Source organism: Pezoporus flaviventris, unplaced genomic scaffold, assembly GCF_033815535.1.
Source record: "Pezoporus flaviventris isolate CSIRO_AGI_PZ_B2104156 unplaced genomic scaffold, CSIRO_AGI_Pfla_v1 ptg000002l, whole genome shotgun sequence".
Taxonomy (NCBI): Eukaryota; Metazoa; Chordata; class Aves; order Psittaciformes; family Psittacidae; genus Pezoporus; species Pezoporus flaviventris.
Window position 1 is genome coordinate 91,826,684 of NW_026892550.1, and position 18,289 is coordinate 91,844,972.

Sequence of the window (18,289 nt, forward strand, 5' to 3'; positions counted from 1 at the left end):
TTAGTCCTGATCCCAGTGGATTACCCTTGCAGTATCCACAAAGCCTTTTGAGTATCCTGATCTTTGCAGCCTGATTTGCTCCTGAAATACCACCTTTTTTTTTTTTGTCAGAGACTCCCAAAGCCCTAGACTTGCACTGTGATATATCTCAGAGGTTATACCATATATCTGATGGGGATTTCTGACCCCACTAGCATTATTTCATAATTGCAGTCATTGCAAACAGACTTTTCCTGAGCAATGCTTCCCCAGTCGTGCACCCTATTCACTTTCCAAAAACAGTGCTTGACTCCATTCTAACACCAGGGTGCCTGCAATTTGGAGTTAACGTTAGATGCATTATTACTGGTACTATATAAAGAGCAGTATGAGCTGTTACATCTGTGTATGATGGTAAAATGCCTCTGTTTACATAGCCCTGATATTACCTCTCACCCTTTTATTCCCAGGCCTACATCTTAATGAGTTTCTGTCATTACAACTTCTAACTCTACATTTCATCTTTGATAACAACAGCTTTTCTGTGCTCATGTTGAAATCTCATTGAAATTCCCAATCCATCTTTCTAGCCTCCCTACTTTTTTTGTACAAATCTTTTGTGCTTTTTGGTGTATACAGCATCTCCAAATTTAATATTGTTCACACATTTAGTCAATGCTTTTGTCTGTTAGCTTCTAGTTCAGAAGTAAAGCTATAGACACATAATATAGCATGCAGGGATACTTTTGAAAGAGATTATTAGAGCAGCTGAAAAACAGTGATTCTGAGTGTGCTGGCCTCAGTTTAATTTTTCAAGATGTCATTTCCAGTCCAAACAGTGCAAAGCAACACTTGTCACTGTCAATTAGCTATGACTGTGGTCCATCAATTTATTTCAGGTCTTGACGGCTCTTAATCTCCATTCATTCTTAAGTGCAATTTCACAAGCTTCTGCTAAAATTTTGTCAGGTTGAGTCTGTTACATCCATTTGCTTTTTCTCGTCCCACAGATGTCTGCTTCTCAGTGAAACAAAGCGTATGTCCCATGAACCAGCCTCTGGTGCATCCATCAGACAGTGCGCCATGCTAATGTGCTCTTGTATTCGCTTGCTCACGATGCTGGAAGGTTTCCGAAAACCATTTCCTAGGTTGATCACATCTTCATTTTCCCTCCCTTGCCTCCCAAAGCCATTCATACATCTTTCCTCCCAAAGCCATTCATACATCTGGCAGAAAGATCTTGAGCTATTAAACTGAAACTGAAGACAAAATTTATTTCACAAGAGTGTCTGGGACATGGTGTTCATGCTTCTGCTCACAGTAAATACACAGGTATCACAGCTAGCCTTTTTGCGTGGGTATTTATATTTGAAAATGCATGTCTTTATGAATGGCATTAGTTCAGGGTTTTTGGGGCCGTGTATGCATGCTTAAGGACACATGCATTTGTGTGGTGGGAAATGGATTTGGTAAATATATGCTTGTCTCTATACCCAATTTATATGGTATGTGTTGTCCATGGTTTCTTAAAAGACCTTACAAGCACTAGCCATTTGTTTACAGCCTGTGCCACTGTGCCCCTGTCCTGCCCAGCTCAGAGGGGTTAAGAGCTCAAGCTAAGCAACTTCCACAGCCATTCCTAGAACCTATAGAAATAAAAACTCTTCTTCACTTTCAAAGGGGAATTACTGAGCTGTGTGGAGGCCCTTCACCCACCCTCATGGGTGCAGCTTGCTTCTCATTCCAAGTTTCCCATCCCCACGGATTTGTCCTGCCTGACCACAGACACCCCTCAGGATGCCCAGCTGCAGGGAGACGTCACACAGGCCACCTTCAACTGACATTTGTGCACCAACCCTGCTGCTGATGACATCTTTTTCCATCACTTATTAGACCTCTGCTAATTATCAAGCAAAACAGTCACAAGTCAGAGTGTTTCTAGACAGTGAGATATAACACTCATTATGGTTTTTGAATACTCAAAGCCCTTGGAAATCCCACTGACAAGTTACAGGAAGGAAATATGACATCTTGCTTACAGGCACATTTGGGATTCCCCCCTGCAGGAACCGTGCCTTCTTCATATTCTTCAAAGGAAAGGCAACAGAGAGTGACTCTTGGCGTAGTCAAAACCAGTGAATGTACTGCAGACCTGTAAATTTTAAGTCAATAAAATAAAAAATGTTTATAACAAGAGCAACAGAAACAATAATAATAAAGCAACCATGGGGCTATTCTCTCCAGTTTGAAATTATGCTAACTGATAAACTATCTAACAATCTATTAGCCTATTAAATTCTGTCATTTTGCAGCAGTTCTTCTAGATGTTTCTTCAAAATGGGGACATCCTCTTGCACATTTAATTCAAAGCTTTTTCTTTGCTAATCCCTTGATCCTTTCTGACACCTTGGAGCTCAGGCACTCTTTTTTGACTTGAACATGACCAGGAAGGAATTGTGGTTCTTTTACCTGGGAGATAAATCCCCTAATAAGAAAGTATAATGGTCCTTGAAGCCCTAGGCTTGCCTCAGGCAAATTTAAGAAAAAAATATATTAAAATGAGCTTTAGAAGCATTGTTGTCAATTAGAGAGAATTAAAGAGAACAAGGAACTGGAAGTATACGGATCTCCATGACTATTAGACTGTCTATGTTGAAACAAGTAGCTTCAAGCAAGCTATCAAACTTCTCTCCAAGTGCTACTGGAGAGAAAGACCATCATCTAACAAATCTAAAACAAGCTGCATGTGTTTTTTCAGCTCCAGTCCGACCATGGTGTGATGGCTCCATCAGCCCATTCAATACACTTTCTTCAGAGATAGAAGAAAAAGAACTGGCCATGGAGTAATTTCTAGGTGCGATGGCTGGACTACTAAGCAGTGTGAAAAAAAAAGCATGGGCTTATGCCTGCTTTTAAAACACTTGGGTGGATTCTTCCTCCTCCTTCCAGTGCATGCACAACTTCCTTTTGCACAGGTCTATACACACAGACAGAGTGAACTGTCTGGAGTCTAATTTACCATAGAAAGCTCTTGGGCTGTGTCACCTCTACTGGGATTAGACATAAGGAATAGGATTTTCATTTCCACTTGTCTTCATTTCTCTGTAGGGCCCTTCCTACAGTGTTTCCACAGTGCAAAGAGGCTGTCAGTGCTGGCACAGCACCCACTCTGAGGTGCATTTATGCTTTCAGGATATTATAAAAGTGTCTTAGTATAAACGAGAGTTTGGGCCGTCTCTGCTTCTGACAACAACACTTAGACTCCCAAACTATGATCTCAGCCTCTGTGTTAGATTAAATGCAGTCCTGTGTTTGCCTTTTGGGCTTTACAAGCCTTCAGCTATTAATTCCAGTAGATGTGGGAATAAGACAGGGATATGTTGAAAATCTGGACAGCTTTTTTACATGGGGAATACTAATGTCTTTGGGAGCATTTCAGACTTTTAAGGATATGAATTAATCATGCACCAGACTGCTCTCATCTCCTGTCTCCCCATGGAGCTGGTTCTTTTGCCATTGGGGCTGATCATCTAGGGGAGAAAGCACATTTTTGTGTGTCTGCATGCGACCTACCACAGTGGTGGCTGTACCACGTAGAGTGTGCTTATGCAGGCTCACATATGCCACAGTACAGACAATACCTGATAGACCATGAGGTGCCCAGGGTCTGAAATGGGGAGGACCCTGCATGGAGCAATGGCTCTGGCAGGAGCTGAGCACTGAGGACAAAGCCTTGCTGTGGGGCAGGATATATTCCAGTTTATAAACTGGTGTTTAGTCCTATAGGCCTTGCCTGAATTTGGCCTATCTGTATAAGAAGGTGCATATGTCACCCAGTTCCGCCTGGAAGATATGGCTTTGTCACTCACAGCTGTGCTAAAGTCAGTGAATGCTCTAATTCCTCTATACAAGCCGATTCATTCCTTTAATTAACACTGACTTTCCCGTTGGTTCCAGCTGATTCAGTGCTTCTGTACTTTGATAACAGGACAGTAGCCTGTTGAATCGCCGTCCCGAATAGACTAGGACCTGAGAGTGCTTTTTTTCCCAGAGCATATTTTTGCACTGCAAGCTGTAGTACAATCACAACATGAGGAAGCAAATCCTTCTATATGGGAGGAAGACGGAAGAAACTGGCCAGCCCAGTAGCAGGTGTTTTCCTCCTATTCAGAGCTTCCAGACCCCAGCAGATGTGTACCCTGGCTAAAAAAGGTCTGCCTGCTCCAGGATGCAAGACTCTTTAAAGTCCAGTGAGGACACTGTCCTTTGCCCACTGCACCTTTTCCTTTCCCAGAAGGTTCACCCACCCCACAGGGCCATCGACAAGCTGCTCCCTGAAAGAGGCGTATGGGTTTTCATCGCACAGTAGCTGCACATTGCTAGGAGATGGATGTTTTCTTGTCACTCGAGGGCTATTCATTCAAGAGAATTAGTGGTTTCTTGCAGTTCCTATATAGGAAGAATAACCAGGGATGTCATGGGAGTAGCTACTGTCCCTGAACAGTGGTATAGGACATATTGGTAAGAATTAGGCCACTTTCCAGCTTCTCATCTTCCAGGAAGCTTGTGTCAAAGAGGAACCTTAGGCTCCACATAGTACCTATCTTTTAATTTAACTGTTGATCTAATTGGTCTGATTTTTTAGAATATCTTTTTCTATTTTTTTGTTGCTTCCAACCTAAAATTCTGAAAATTTCTGCAAAGATGCAGATGGGAGAAAAAAAGGGAGAAACTGATTGGGAGAGTTTGGGTTTCTTGAAGCCAGATGGAAAAATATGTTGAGTGCCTGGTTTTCCCAAAATTCACAGTATGTGCCACATGGTACAGTACAATATGTGCTATATATTTAACATTGAGCAACATTTGGGCAATATTTTTGTATGGATGGCATGACAATCTGTACATGTATCGCAGAAGTATGTATAACAGCGAGTAAGTTTTCAGAAGTGCTCTTTAAGCAAAACACCAACATGCCAAATGACCACTTCCCTTATTGAAATACCTTGCAGAGACAATGGGCTGGGACAAGGTGTCAAATAGGATATACCTGGGCAAGTTGCAGTCACACATAAAGCAATATATCACCTTGAGTAAACAGTTATAAACCAAGAAGTTGTTTCCACAAGAGGGATGATTTACAATCACCCCTCATTAATATTCTTCCCCCTCCTCACCTGCCTTTCCCAGACCTGTTTTTCTTTCATTTTTTAAGCAGGAGCTAAAAAAAGAGAAGTTGGAGTGGGCTTATTTAGGAATTTATTCTCAGTTGCTTCCACCTCAGCTCCTGCTGCTAAACATCTGCTTGGAGACCTGCTTCTCCCTTCGGGGTTGACAGATCTCCCAGATGAATAATGTCCCCCTTCACCTCCCCAGCAGCTGGCGCCCAGCCGACGTGCAGGCAGGATGCTGACAGTTACTGGGAAAACATTTGGCTTGCAGGCAGCTGCCAGAAAGCAAAAGTCACTCTGGGCAGACCTGAGTGGGGAGCATCTCAGAGACTAAGCTACTCCCTGGCCCCTTTCACATTTACAGTAATTCTTTCCAATAAGAAATGTGCTTCCAGGGACTAGAGTACTTATTAATTAGTTAATCCTGGGCTGAATGCAAGAATGATTAAAGACTGATGTAGATTGTTTCAGTCTTGATCAGCTTTATTTTCTTTTCCTCAATCCTGCTTTAATTTGTCCCCTTTATAGATGTTTTTTTACTAAGGCTTCTTCCAGGGACTGGCTAACAGAGAAATGAAGGGCCAAGTCCTGCTGCACCTGCATTGTACTGGTTGAGGTAGATCTTCGTCAATGACCTGATTGATAGTGAGACAGAGTGCAGCCTCGACAAGATTGTGGGTGGCAACAAGGTGGAGGGTGGAGAGCGATAGGTATGCCAGAGGGCAGAACTGCCTCAACAACTGGGGAAATGGTCCAACAGGAACCTCATGGAGTTCAATAAGGACAATTGCAGAGTCTTGTGGTGAAGGAGGAATAACCCCAGTATTGCTGGGGGGCAGCTGGAGAGAAAACAGCTCTTCACAAAAGGACCTGGAGGGGAAGAAGCCCTGTGGCTCACTGCAAGTTCTTAGCAAGCATGTAGCTAACGAGACACTACTCACATCTCGAGTACTGAGTGCCGCTCTGAGCTGCCTAGTACAAAAAAGACACTGACAGACTGGAACGAGCTGAGTGAAAGGCCACCAAACTCACTGAATTGGTCTGAAGACACCCAAGGAGAGACTGAGAAATGGTTTTGTTCAGTCTGTAAGAGGAGGTTGAGGGGGATCCATCTGCAGTCATCAGGCAACTAAGAGGAGGGTACAGAGCTGTACTCTTGTTGAAGGTGTGCAGTGGAAGGAAATAAAAAACAAACAAACAAACAAACAGACAAGTTGCAGCAGGTGAAATTCTAATTAAGAAATAAAAAATATTCCACCGTGAGGGTGGTCAAATACTGGAACAAGCACCCAGAGATGCTAGGGGAACTTCATCCTTTGGGGTATTCAAACTTTGGCTGGGACAAGTCGCTGATCTACCTAATGTCACTTTAAAGTTAGCCCTGACATGAGCAAACAGGCCAGATGATTTCCAAAAGTCCTGTCTGACCTAAATTACTCTATGGCTTTATTCTATGATGTTGGGAAGTATTTGGATCACCTTCTGTAAAAGCTTCGTGTCACAAGCATTCTGAAAGCAAGCCGCTGGTGGCAGGTGTGGTTGGTACTACTTGAGGCATTATCTGAGTCCACATGCTTCTCCCTGTGAAGGCCGACCAGTTTACAAGTAACATATATGGCAGACTTAGGAAACTGCCATGGTACAGATCAGAGAGTGTGTGACATGCAATTTTATGGCTCATTGATCATTGGCCTGTGGCTGAGAAGCAAATGAGGGCATCTTCCAGGGTGTCCTCGTCTGCTTATAGTGGTACTGGTTCTGCTGCAACCATGATTCCTGGTTCCTGCTGCTTTTGCAAAACTGATCTCCCCCCCACCCTGGGGTTTTAACCCAGCTTTTACAGCATCCCAAAATACTCTGTGCTCCTCTCCTCCTGCCTGGTCAAGAGAGGTCATTCTTTATTCTATGTTGATTCCTTTTTTCTCTAAAACCAGCTCTGTGTTACCTTATTCATATAAATAACGACATTCATTCTTCTTTGAATAACTTCAGCATGTTTACTTCTTTCTCTGGAAAAATCTGACAGGAGGTTTTGACTGAAATGAGATTTTTTTCTTAACAAATATCCCATTTTGCTATGGCATCCAACATAACATTAAATTTAACATCGTGATAAGTGAAAATGTCATAGATTTCATATTGTCAGTAATGTAATAGAAATATTAATAACACCCAAGCAAAGGACAAAAGGAACGTGTTCCTATTTGTATATGCCATTTTCTATTAGCTCTCGGGCATTGGAGGCGCTGCATAGCTGGAAGGATTATTGAACTTCCCAGGTAGTTGCAGCCACTTACAGCTTGGGGTTGTGTCTCAGAATCTTGCCTGAAGGCTTCATCAATTGCCAGTAATGCAAAGCTTGTATCATATTGTTTAATTATTCATTTTTCTCCCTGTCCGTGCTGTGCTAAGCAGATAGGAAAGGCTTTAGAAGAGAACTTATTCAAAATGTGCTGATCACTGGGAAGTGTCAGAAAACTGAACTAAAAAACTCCTTGAATAATGGTGGTTAGGCAGAACCTGAAGTGAAGATGTGCATCTTCAGTGCTCAAGGAAGATCTTTTTCTATTGATGTAAAGGATGAAGTGTCTTGTAAGACTGGCACTCTTTCAGGAAGAGAGCAGGAGAGCCCATCTTACAGCACAGGCGAAAAGCTGCCTAAACCCATCATGGTACTAAAGTATAAAGCAGGTCTGCCCTTTGGCTACAGTTGATTATTCACGGTGGAAGGGATCATTAGAATGTATTTTGGCAACATAAGCTATTGTTGTGTGTTCTTTCTTCATGTCCGTAAATCTCTCTGTGCTTAAGAAAAGCTAAAGGACCAGGAAGAAAGGCAGAGTTATGGATTATACATAGAAGTATAAAGCATGAAACCCCCCAGGAGGTTTTGCTGTCATCATCTTCTCTATCCCAAAGCACACTGGGGACCTGCTTCCTGCAAAGAAATGTTATTGATGATCTTTTCAGAGCTGATCCTCTTCTCATAATTAGAGAAGTTAGACATATGGGCACCAGAATAGCTACTGCAGTTCCTGACGTGTTTAATTTTTATATTTTACATCAGGAATCTCTTATATAGTTTTTTTGTCATTTCTGACAAAACTATTTCCATGACAGCTAACACTGTCACAAATTCAAGGGTGGATGGGTCCAACCTAAGAAATCATGTTCTGCAGTCAGACCTCTTCCTATGAGGTATTTGGCATCCAGGCTTTATACTTAGGTTTATCTCTAAAGTATAGTTTTACTGCCAGGAAAGAAAAAGACTGCTAAAATGCACTAGAACAAGTTGGGAAAGAGTTAGTTAAATGAAGGCAAGCATCTTGCCCCACAGAACCGGAGTCCAGGCTCAGGACTGGCAGCACTAGCAGCTTCCTAGCCAGATACTCACCATTGCCCAGGGGTGACTGACTCACTGGCCTATCTCTATTGCCAGGGAGAGAGATAGGCTGGGGGGCTGCCATGTGCCTTGGCTATCATCTGGGAGAAGAAAGCAAATGCAAAAGCAGAAAAGCAAAGGGACCTGGGGGAGGCTGCTTCACTCTAGGGGGAGGGGGTCCTGTCTGGTTGTACACTATTTGGAGTGCTGAAAGGCTCATGCTGTGTATGGCAGTGGCAACACAAGCTGAAAAGAAAGCTCCTTTCCATTCCAGAGGAAAAGTAAATTTCACCAGCTATTCCAATCTGAAAATGAAAATTTTCCAGTCTCCCAGATATTATTTTTTTAAACAAAGGATTCTTTAATCTCTACGCCACTCTGGGGATGTGTTACGTGCATTTCAGTGGCCTTTATTTTGCCAGGGCCGAATTCTAAATGAGAACTGAGCTCTTGGGGTCTGAGAAAAAGCTTCTATAAAAGGGCTGTGGCCAAAGATGGGCTCCAGCTTTCTCTTAGAAGCTTCATTCATCTGGCTATCATGCTAAGGAAGATTCACAGCTTCAGGTAGGTGTCTGCCACACAGCCCAGGAAGGGCAGCACACCCACAGGCAGAGCACAGCTTATTAGCCACATGCTTTAAATCTGCGCTTTACATTCAGTTCCACTTACCTGTCCCATCTTCCTGTCCATTAGAGATTCAAAGGGGCTCTCCTGCATTCTTTATGTGACTAAACCCATTTCCATGACCTGGCTTTAGCAGGAGTCTAGGTACATTTGTACTCAAGACTACTCATGGTCATCCAACCACTGGCTTGACAGATCTAGCGAAGAGGAAAGGTACGTGCTCCTGCCATAGCCATCCTATGCCTGCTGGACTTGGGTGCTAAGGACCTCAGCACAGTAGGTGCTACTGAATTTGGCTCACAAAAAAGTTTTGGCAACTGTTTCAAATGTGGGACTTCTGCCTAACCTGTCTGCCAAGGATTTCAGGCTCCTGACATGGGAGATGTTATTGGGTTGGGTTGAAATAGCAAAGAAAACAGTTATGCTACTCGCTATTCCAAATCCAAAGCTTGCTATATTAGCTTAAGCTTTACATTCTGAGAATGAGCAAGAGCTTGCAAAAGTAACGGCCTACCAAAAAAAGCAAGAATTCTTGTGTGAAGTAATTGAACACTTTTCTCCCCAGATCACTGGTATGCCCAGTTATTCAGTTTTCATACTGCCATTCCTACCCTGACTATTCATTTCCCTTTTACTACCTGCTATCCTTCCTAACCGTTTTTCTCACATATTGCCACAGGTCTCTGTGTCTCTGTTACAGACCTCTCACAGACTCCAGGGCTCTCCAGCTGATGTTTATTCCCAGCTAGTTCCAGGCCCTGCACTCCTCCGCCTTGTTCTCAGTATCCATGGGAACATCTTTATTGTCCCACGGCTCAAAACAGGGATTCAGTGTCCACCTTCCCTTTAGAGATTCACTCCTCATCGTCTGCATGAGAGAGGGCTCTGCCTTCCTACATGATGCAGAGTTTGAGAATAGGCTTTTCTACATCAATTCTGTATTCTTGTGTCCATCTTCTAAGTTGAAAAACTCTTCCTTTGCCAGGATATGTACAGACGAGCTTTTTTCCCTAAGCCTTTGGCTGGCAGAAGCAAAGCCATTGAAGGCAATTTCTCAGCTGCTGTGTGTACTCCCTGCCACCCCAGAGCTGGCCATGATCATTTGCATTTGCTTCCTCCCCACCACAGCACCACGTCCCCACAGTGAGGTATTTGGGGAAATGTTCAAGGGCAAATACTGCTGCTTCTTCTGGGGAGACTGGGACAATGGTCTGAACCATTACCCTGCAGCCCCAGTAAGTGCTGTTACCTAAGTCAAACCTGGTGAAAGACTTGGGATCATTTTCTTCTTTTTACACTTAGAAAGCTGGATGAAGGAGGGACATGCCTGAAGCTCCTGCCCACCGGGCACTACCACTCTTTAGTAACTCAGTGTACATACCAAGTCCTAGTCCTAGGAAGCTGATTCCCGAGGACCTGTGCCTGCCTCTGGGGTACTTTCTGCATGGCAAATCCAGCAGAATGGAGCCAGTCAAGCTATCCAAGATTTTCATTCACTTGCTGTTTCTCAGCAGGGGTGCACCATTCTCTTCACCCCCATTGACATCAGGGAGATCCATAAATCAACTGCACAGTGATAGCACAGCCCTCCCAATGCTCATTATGCATTTCGTTGCTGGAGGAAAGCACCAACTTTGGTGCCAAGTACATTAGGGAACATGCCTGGGTTTAAAAATTCTCCATGGGAGGGAATCACAACATTTCCGAAGCTTGGCCTCTTGCATCACAAAAGCAGAGCATGCTCCTCACCATGTCTCTGGCGATAACAAAAGTCCAAGGCCAAAACCCGAAATGAACAGCTGTAAACCAACAAAGCTGTCACTGGATCTTGTACACAGTGTTTGTTGCCACAATCTGTTCCAGAGTCACCATCTCAGATTTCCCTGCCAGAATGATGGAAATATAAATAGGGGCTATAAACCCAAAGTATTTCCAGATCATACATCCAAAGGATAGAAATTATAGTCTCTTAGTAAGGAAAATGTTCGAGGGTAGTGAGGTAATGGGACCTGGTTACAGAGCTCATTTCTGTGAAAAACTTTCATACAGTATGGAAATTTTTCCGATGTCCTTGATGCAACCTCCATTAAAGTATAAAATAATCCCCTGTTTCAGTGGAAAAGCCCCCTCCATGCCTTCAAGAACGAACTGTTGAGCTCCATTTTGGGAACAGTTTCTTTTCCAGCTGCTGTTCCCAGAGATTCCTGAATGGCTCCAAAGACACAGCATCAGCAAGGAATGAAATCTGGCTGTTTGAAAGCCAATCCATCGCCTGTTGGCTTAGCTAGAAAAGGACCTTGCTTTTCTGTGTGTTTGCTGCTGTGGAACCATAGGAGTCCCAGCTCTAGTCTCACTAAATAATATTCTGGAAGTCCATGCCCTGAGTCACAGCACTGGATGAGGGACTCTGCTCATTTGATTAATTACATTACCATGCCTGCCCTTTACTTGTTGACTCACAGCCGTGAGAGCCTGGGATGTGCTGCGTATGTAGTAAACTGACTAAAGGGGTAATGTGTGTCAATGTATGGATGTGTACAATAGCTTTTTGAAATCCCTTATGATCTTCCCACCCACCGGGCATTGCTTCAATATCCAGTTCAATCATCAGGAAATAAACTTGCTCCCTCATCTGCGTCGCACATTGCAATGAGCTTGCCAAATATGGCCACGCTTTTAGAAAGAAAAGAGAATCCCCCCACCAGTGAATTTATGACCCTTGGCTCCGCTTGTGGCTTGTTCCTGTGCATGCCTGAGTGACATGGAAACTGCAGCAAATCTGTTTGGCCTGATTCTGTGCTCTCACACTTGCAGCTATGTTGGATTTTTCCCCTTTTAGATGACTAGATTTTTTTGTTTGGTTTGTTACCTCCAAATGCAAGCAGTCCATGACGAACAGCCCAAAGGAGAGCAACATATGTTAATGAAAAGAAAGGGAAGGATGAAAAAGGAACAAGGGGAGGCTGGAAGTGTTGGTGAGCATTTGAAAACAAAACTTCATCCCCCTTGTCTCTTGCAGATCTTTCAAGCCGGACTTTGTCCTGATTCGGCAGCATGCCTATAGCATGGCGCTGGGAGAGGACTTCCGCAGCCTCATTATTGGCCTCCAGTATGGTGGCATTCACACGGTCAACTCCCTCTACTCCATCTACAACTTCTGCAGCAAGCCCTGGGTGGTAAGTGCCAAGCCACCTCTACTGCATGCCAACACTGCAAAGTCGAGCTGGTACCAATAAAGCACTAAACTCAGCTTCCAGCCATGGGAATTCATCTCTTTAGGTTAAAAACACCATCTAAATACCTTAGGAATCCTGCTGGGAATTCTTGGGGGGAAAGCTAGCAACACTGCTCCTTTGCCAACCCTGTAGCATTATGTCAAGGTGTTCTTTCCTCACCCTGAGTAAGATGCTTCACCTGTCCCAAACTCTAATGTGTCACAAACAGCTAACAACTAAGCAAGACTTAGTTTACTTGTAAGGCAGAGTAGGTGAGTAGTAATAGATTGATAATATCAGCTCAATAGCAGCATGTCTCTGTCCTGACCAAAACACAATAAAAATACCTTAAAACAAACATTTGCTTTTTTACAAGGTATCTGAATCATGCTATTTCTAGCATCCTTTATCAGATGCACACTTGTGGTAACCAGGTGCCCCAGCCTAAGATTATCCATTCTTTGCAAAAGTAAAAACTGCACTTGTCTTCTCTTCCTACTTTTCCTGGCTATTGCTTTGTTCTGAGGAAATTATACTAAAAGAAAGGCAAGAAATGTAGAAATGATTTCTTCAGCCACTAGGTCTAGGAAAAAATAAAGGAATTTAGAATGACAGAGGTATGGGAAAGAGGCAGAAGGAAAGCGGAAAGAGTGTCGTACTGGGTTTGTGTGGCAAGGTTTTGGTAGCCAGGGGCCTGCCAGGGTGTCTTCTATGAGAAGCTGCTAGAAGCTTCCCTCATGTCAGATGGAGCCAATGCCAACTGTCTCAATGCTGGCTGAGCCCATTAGCAATGGTGGTAGCACCTTGGGATAAAGTATTTAAAAAGGGAGCAAAACTGCTATGGAACAGCCAGAAAGGAGAAATTAAAATACGTGAAACAGCTCTGCAGCCCCTAAGGTTGGTGAAGATGGAGGGAAGGAGGTGCTCCAGGCACTGCAGTGTGTCCAGAGAAGGGCAATGGAGCTGGTGAAGGGTCTGGAGCACAAGTGTGATGAGGAACAGATGAGGGAACTGGGGGTGTTTAGTGTGGAGAAGAGAAAGCTCCCAGGGACCTTATCTCTCTCTGCAGCTACCTGAAAGGAGGATGGAGTGAGGTGGGGTTGGTCTCTTCTCCCAGGTAACAAGTGACAGGACAAGAGGAAATGGCCTCAAGTTGTGCCAGGGAAGGTTTAGATTGGACATTAGGAACAATTTCTTCACCAAGAGGGTGCTCAGGCATTGGAACAGGCTGCCCTGGGCAGTGGTGGAATCACCATCCCTGGAAGTGTTCACAAACCGTGTAGATGAGTCCCTCAGTGACATGGGTTAGTGGTGGCCTTGGCAGTCCTGAGGGAACAGTTGGACTTGGTGATCTTAAAGGTCTTTTCCAACTGAGTTGATACTATGATTCTATGACCCTGGTGACCAGACAAAGAGCTTCCGCCTTTACACCGTCTTTTGCTGAGGAAGACAGCCCTGTGGTTTATCCTATCTGATTTTGGGGTTGAGTCAGTCAGGATTTAGTTGGCATTTTTCAACTCACGCCTTGTAATTATGTTTCTGATGGTGTACAAGGGACTCAAGATGTGACAGGCCTATTTTTAGGAGCCTAAAATAAAAGAAAACAAACAAACTCAGCACATTGGGTTAAAAAAAAAGAAAGAAAAGAGAAGAAAAAGTAGGGCTGGCAAGGCAGTGTGGGAGAAATTGGCTCTGCCAGTAACTTGGCTGTAGCTATTCTGGGTGCAGTTGTGCCATGCTTTCCTCATGGGGAATACAGCTGGCACAGACAGCCTTCCTAGACAAGTCAGGGAAACCACTTGTAAACACTTAAAATACGTTTGCAAAATGCCTCCTTTCCCTACTGCCCTTGCACACACTTAACCCCCAAACACGACTGTAGCGCACAGGGTAATCTAAGAGCTCAGATGGGACCTGAGCTGGTATTCGGCACCCTGGACATTTTACGAGGCTGAAGCTCAGGTAGAAAATGTGATGGAGCATTTGAGGGCAGAAAGCTTCAGAGGCAGCAGAATGAGAAAGCTGATTTTGCGGTATCTACCTCATTTAGAGATAGGGACAGAGTACCCCGGTGCATATTCCACTCTGATTGCAAAACAGGCATCTCAAATAAGGGATCTGCTTACCACAGATTACTGGAAACTTTCTGGACCTAGAAAACAGTTGAGATACATGAAGAAATGAAACTAAATACCCCTGGGAAATGTGCTTTTCACTCTCCCTTTTTATTCTTTCCAAAAATGGTTCCATTTCATAGAAATGTTTATGATTTTCTGGAGGGTGGATGGAAGTGAGACTGTTTTTCCTTGGCAATTTGCAACAATGTTTTTTTTCAGCAACTCTAATTACAATCAGCTGAGTTTGTGGTTTGAGTTTACTCAAACATGCAGCCCCATTTCTTAATGACATTTGCCAGGTTTCCAGTACTGAAATACACAAATTTCTTCAAAGGTTAAAATTTGCGTTAAATGCGGGCGCAGTTTGCAATAGGCATTTCTGAAAAAAAAAAAAGAGTATTCAGGGGGTCTCACACACACAGAAACATCTAACTTTTAAGATGATTTAAGAATTATTGTGAAAGAATGTTACAAGCACACTAAAGACAACGCCTCAACCAGTAATTGTAATTTCTGTGTTAGAAAAGTTGTGACACCAAAAGTGCTCAAAGTAGTACTCATATTGTATGCAGTTAATATTCGTAGTTGCCAGGCAAGTTTTGCATCTGTAAAACTGCAGGAAACATGAAGTCTTGACAGAGTCCAAGAGATTCCCAGCCAAACTTATTGACTGTCAAGGGATATAAGATACCTGAAGGCCTTGAGAACAAAGAATCATAGAATCGTTAGGGTTGGAAAGGACCTTAAGATCATCCAGTTCCAACCCCCCTGCCATGGGCAGGGACACCTCACACTAAACCATGTCAAAGGCTCTGTCCCACGTGGCCTTGAGCACCACCAGGGATGGAGAATTTACCACTTCTTTGGGCAATCCATTCCAGTGCCTCACCACCCTTACAGTAAGGAACTTCTTCCTTACATCTAACCTAAACTTCCCCTGTTTAAGTTTGAACCTGTTATCCCTTGTCCTATCACTACAGTCCCTGATGAAGAGTCCCTCTCCAGCATCCCTATAGGTCCCCTTCAGATACTAGAAGGCTGCTATGAGGTCTCCACACAGCCTTCTCTTCTCCAGGCTCAATAGCCCCAACTTTCTCACTCTATCTTCATATGGGAGGTGCTCCAGTCCCCTGATCATCCTCGTGGCCTCCTCTGGATTTGCTCCAGCAGCTCCATGTCCTTCTTATGTTAACGACACCAGAACTGCACATGGTACTCAGGTGGGGTCTCACAAGAGAAAGTAGATCCTCCAAATGGACCTTTTTATTTCTCTATAAAGACTCCCCATAAGTAACCCTGGTGTCCAACCAGCCAGGCAAGGCTGTTGGACCCTCTTCTGGGTACTTAAGACCAGACTGTTCCACATTGCCTTGCCCCATGTCTTGCTCTGCAGTTTGGCCACAATCTCACTAAAATAAGTGGAACCTCAGCAAGTAAGAACTGATACCAAAATGTGGAAGGGGCAGTTACATCTCGTTGAACTGCTGATAGTAACATTCCGATCCACCTAAAATGCACTGGGAGGTGCTACTTGAGCCCTGCTATCAGGTATCTAAGAGGCTGCTGCACCATGTAACAGGGGTATCTTTTTGCCAAAATCCTGTCCCTAACAACTGGCAGAAAAAAGATAGCAAAAAGGAGGGAATTTTCCCATGAGGGTCAATACCAAGGTCAGACCTTTTCACATGCTTGGCCGATGGAGGAGCCTTCCAGATGGCTGAGCCTCTCATCTGTCCCTATGAAACTTGCTATTTCAGCAATAGCCGAGAGCTGTATGCTTCAAAAGGAACCCCAAGGAACAAGTCCGAACACTCTCTGTCAGCTGCACAGTTGTTCCAGTTATTTTGTCGGAGCTGTTTTCCTAGGATAAATGTATGTCCATGGTTCACCAGTGCTGCGTTCACGGGCACCAAGGGGTATGTGCTGCTCACAGCCAGGGTGTTTTTCCTCCTCTCCCTGTCTCTGCCTCATTCTGTTTAATTTTTAAGCCCTGTTTGCTCAGTTTCCTAGTCAAAACAGGCCTTTATTTTTCTTCTCTAGGATGTGCAGATCTAGTGCAAGTAGTTAAGAGGAGCAAGCTGTCCTCCCTCCCCAACATCAATACCCTCTTTGCCAACAATAATCATTCTACATGGGGAGTTTTTCTCTTATCTGCTGATGCAGGGTGGGAGGGGTGTCAGTGATGGGATATGCCACCTCTTGATGTTTTCTGGGGTTTTTTAAATGCCACATTTTAACCTATGAGATTAGGGAAGGAATTCTTCACATTTGTTTGCAGATCTGCTGGCAGCTGCCCCTTCAGCTCTGGCACACACCTTTCAGCCTCAGCTTTTGCACACTGGGTGCATTTTGGCTTTCACACCCATACCACCCTTTAACTCACAAAAGGGTATTTCTTCGCCACCACCAAGTGAAGTTTCAACTTCTTACATAGAAATGCTTTTGCTTAACTGGCCCACTGACCATGACAGGAACCCTTAAGGTAGCAACTCAGCAGAAAATGTTTTCATAACTCCCTCTTTATCTGCAATGTAACCTTGCGGGTACATATACTGGCTTCAGCCATTGCTCAGAAGTGCTCAGAATATGTAAGATGAGGCAGCTGATGCTATTGGGAGGAAAAAAAGGCTTTCTTGCCTTTCCCTTTTTCCCTTGTCTCCTTCCCTTAAATTGTGTTACCTCCCTCAGGTGACACAAAGATTTCCTTCAAGACAAATGCATCCCTTTGATGAGAAACTTGAAGGAACTTGTGCAACAGTGACTCTTAGCCCAGACTGGAGACTTCTATTAATTTAACTTGATTTTATCAAATTCTGGGGTGTCTTTGAAACTAAATTCAGTTTGTGAGTTACTTTGCAAATAGGACATCGGTGGGGAATAGTCACATCTACCAGTGCAAGCAGGAATCAAAATCCTTATTCATGGAGCAATCCTCAATCATTTTATTTTCTTAATATCGATGAAAATAATCAAGCTACTTCATTCAGCTTTAGGGTGTTGGAACTAGATGATCTTAAGGTCCTTTCCAATCCTAACTATTCTATGATTCCCCCTTCTGCAAGGCTGACAGTCTAACCACTTCACCAGCAGCACTGCCAGTTCAGCATTGTTCAAGGTAATGGGGCTGTACCTCTTCAGAGAGAAAGTAGGATGGTTAGATGTGTGATTGTAAAGAATCTAAGTTGCTTTTGTGATCCAAAAGGTTTCTGGGATATATTACCTCTTATTCTCTTTGGTAAATCAACCCTGCTTCAGCAACATTTTATGTCATGGTTGTTAAGTTCTTTTCATAGAGCTCTGGGGTTTCCTCCAGCTGATCAATGATAGATTGAACAGGGAGGCTGAATACAATGTACAGAATAGTCTGCTCACTTCACAGATGGCTGATGTTGAGCAAGAATTTGTTGTGAGGCACTTCTGATGGAGTTTTGGAACCTGGAATCAAAACTCAGTCCTGCCAAGGGGAGTTTTGTGTCTGGCTGGGAACAACCCTGAATGATAAATAGTTTATAATAGTAATGATAATAGTGAAGTTCAAGCTGACAGGTGGGGACAACGGCACCTTTTACATGAAATACCAGCACGGTTTCTTTCCCCCTCAATGTTACATACTGCTTTCTCTAGATATCACCCTCACAGACTGGTACCTCCCTCAGACCTCACTGGGACAGGGCTAGCAGATGATGACGTCTTTCTCCTGCCATGCACTGGGAGCTGTTGAGAGACCCTCGGTTCATAATAAATGCCAATTATGATTGACAGTGGACTCACACTTCCTTGGTTTAATAGCCAATCCAGGTAGCA

General features: G+C 43.8%; 1 protein-coding gene across 5 annotated transcripts in view; it reads left to right on the top strand.

Annotated features, from left to right (window-relative positions):
• SYN3 (synapsin III) overlaps positions 1–18,289 on the top strand; it is a 256,004-nt gene that overhangs the window by 103,832 nt on the left and 133,883 nt on the right. For all 5 annotated transcript variants that reach the window (XR_009741803.1, XM_061445081.1, XM_061445079.1 and 2 more), the window contains one exon: positions 12,173–12,329. Coding sequence is in view for 4 of the 5 variants with exons in the window: in XM_061445081.1 (XP_061301065.1) it covers positions 12,173–12,329 (157 nt within the window). In the remaining variant the exon portion in view is untranslated. The remainder of the gene's footprint in view (positions 1–12,172; positions 12,330–18,289) is intronic.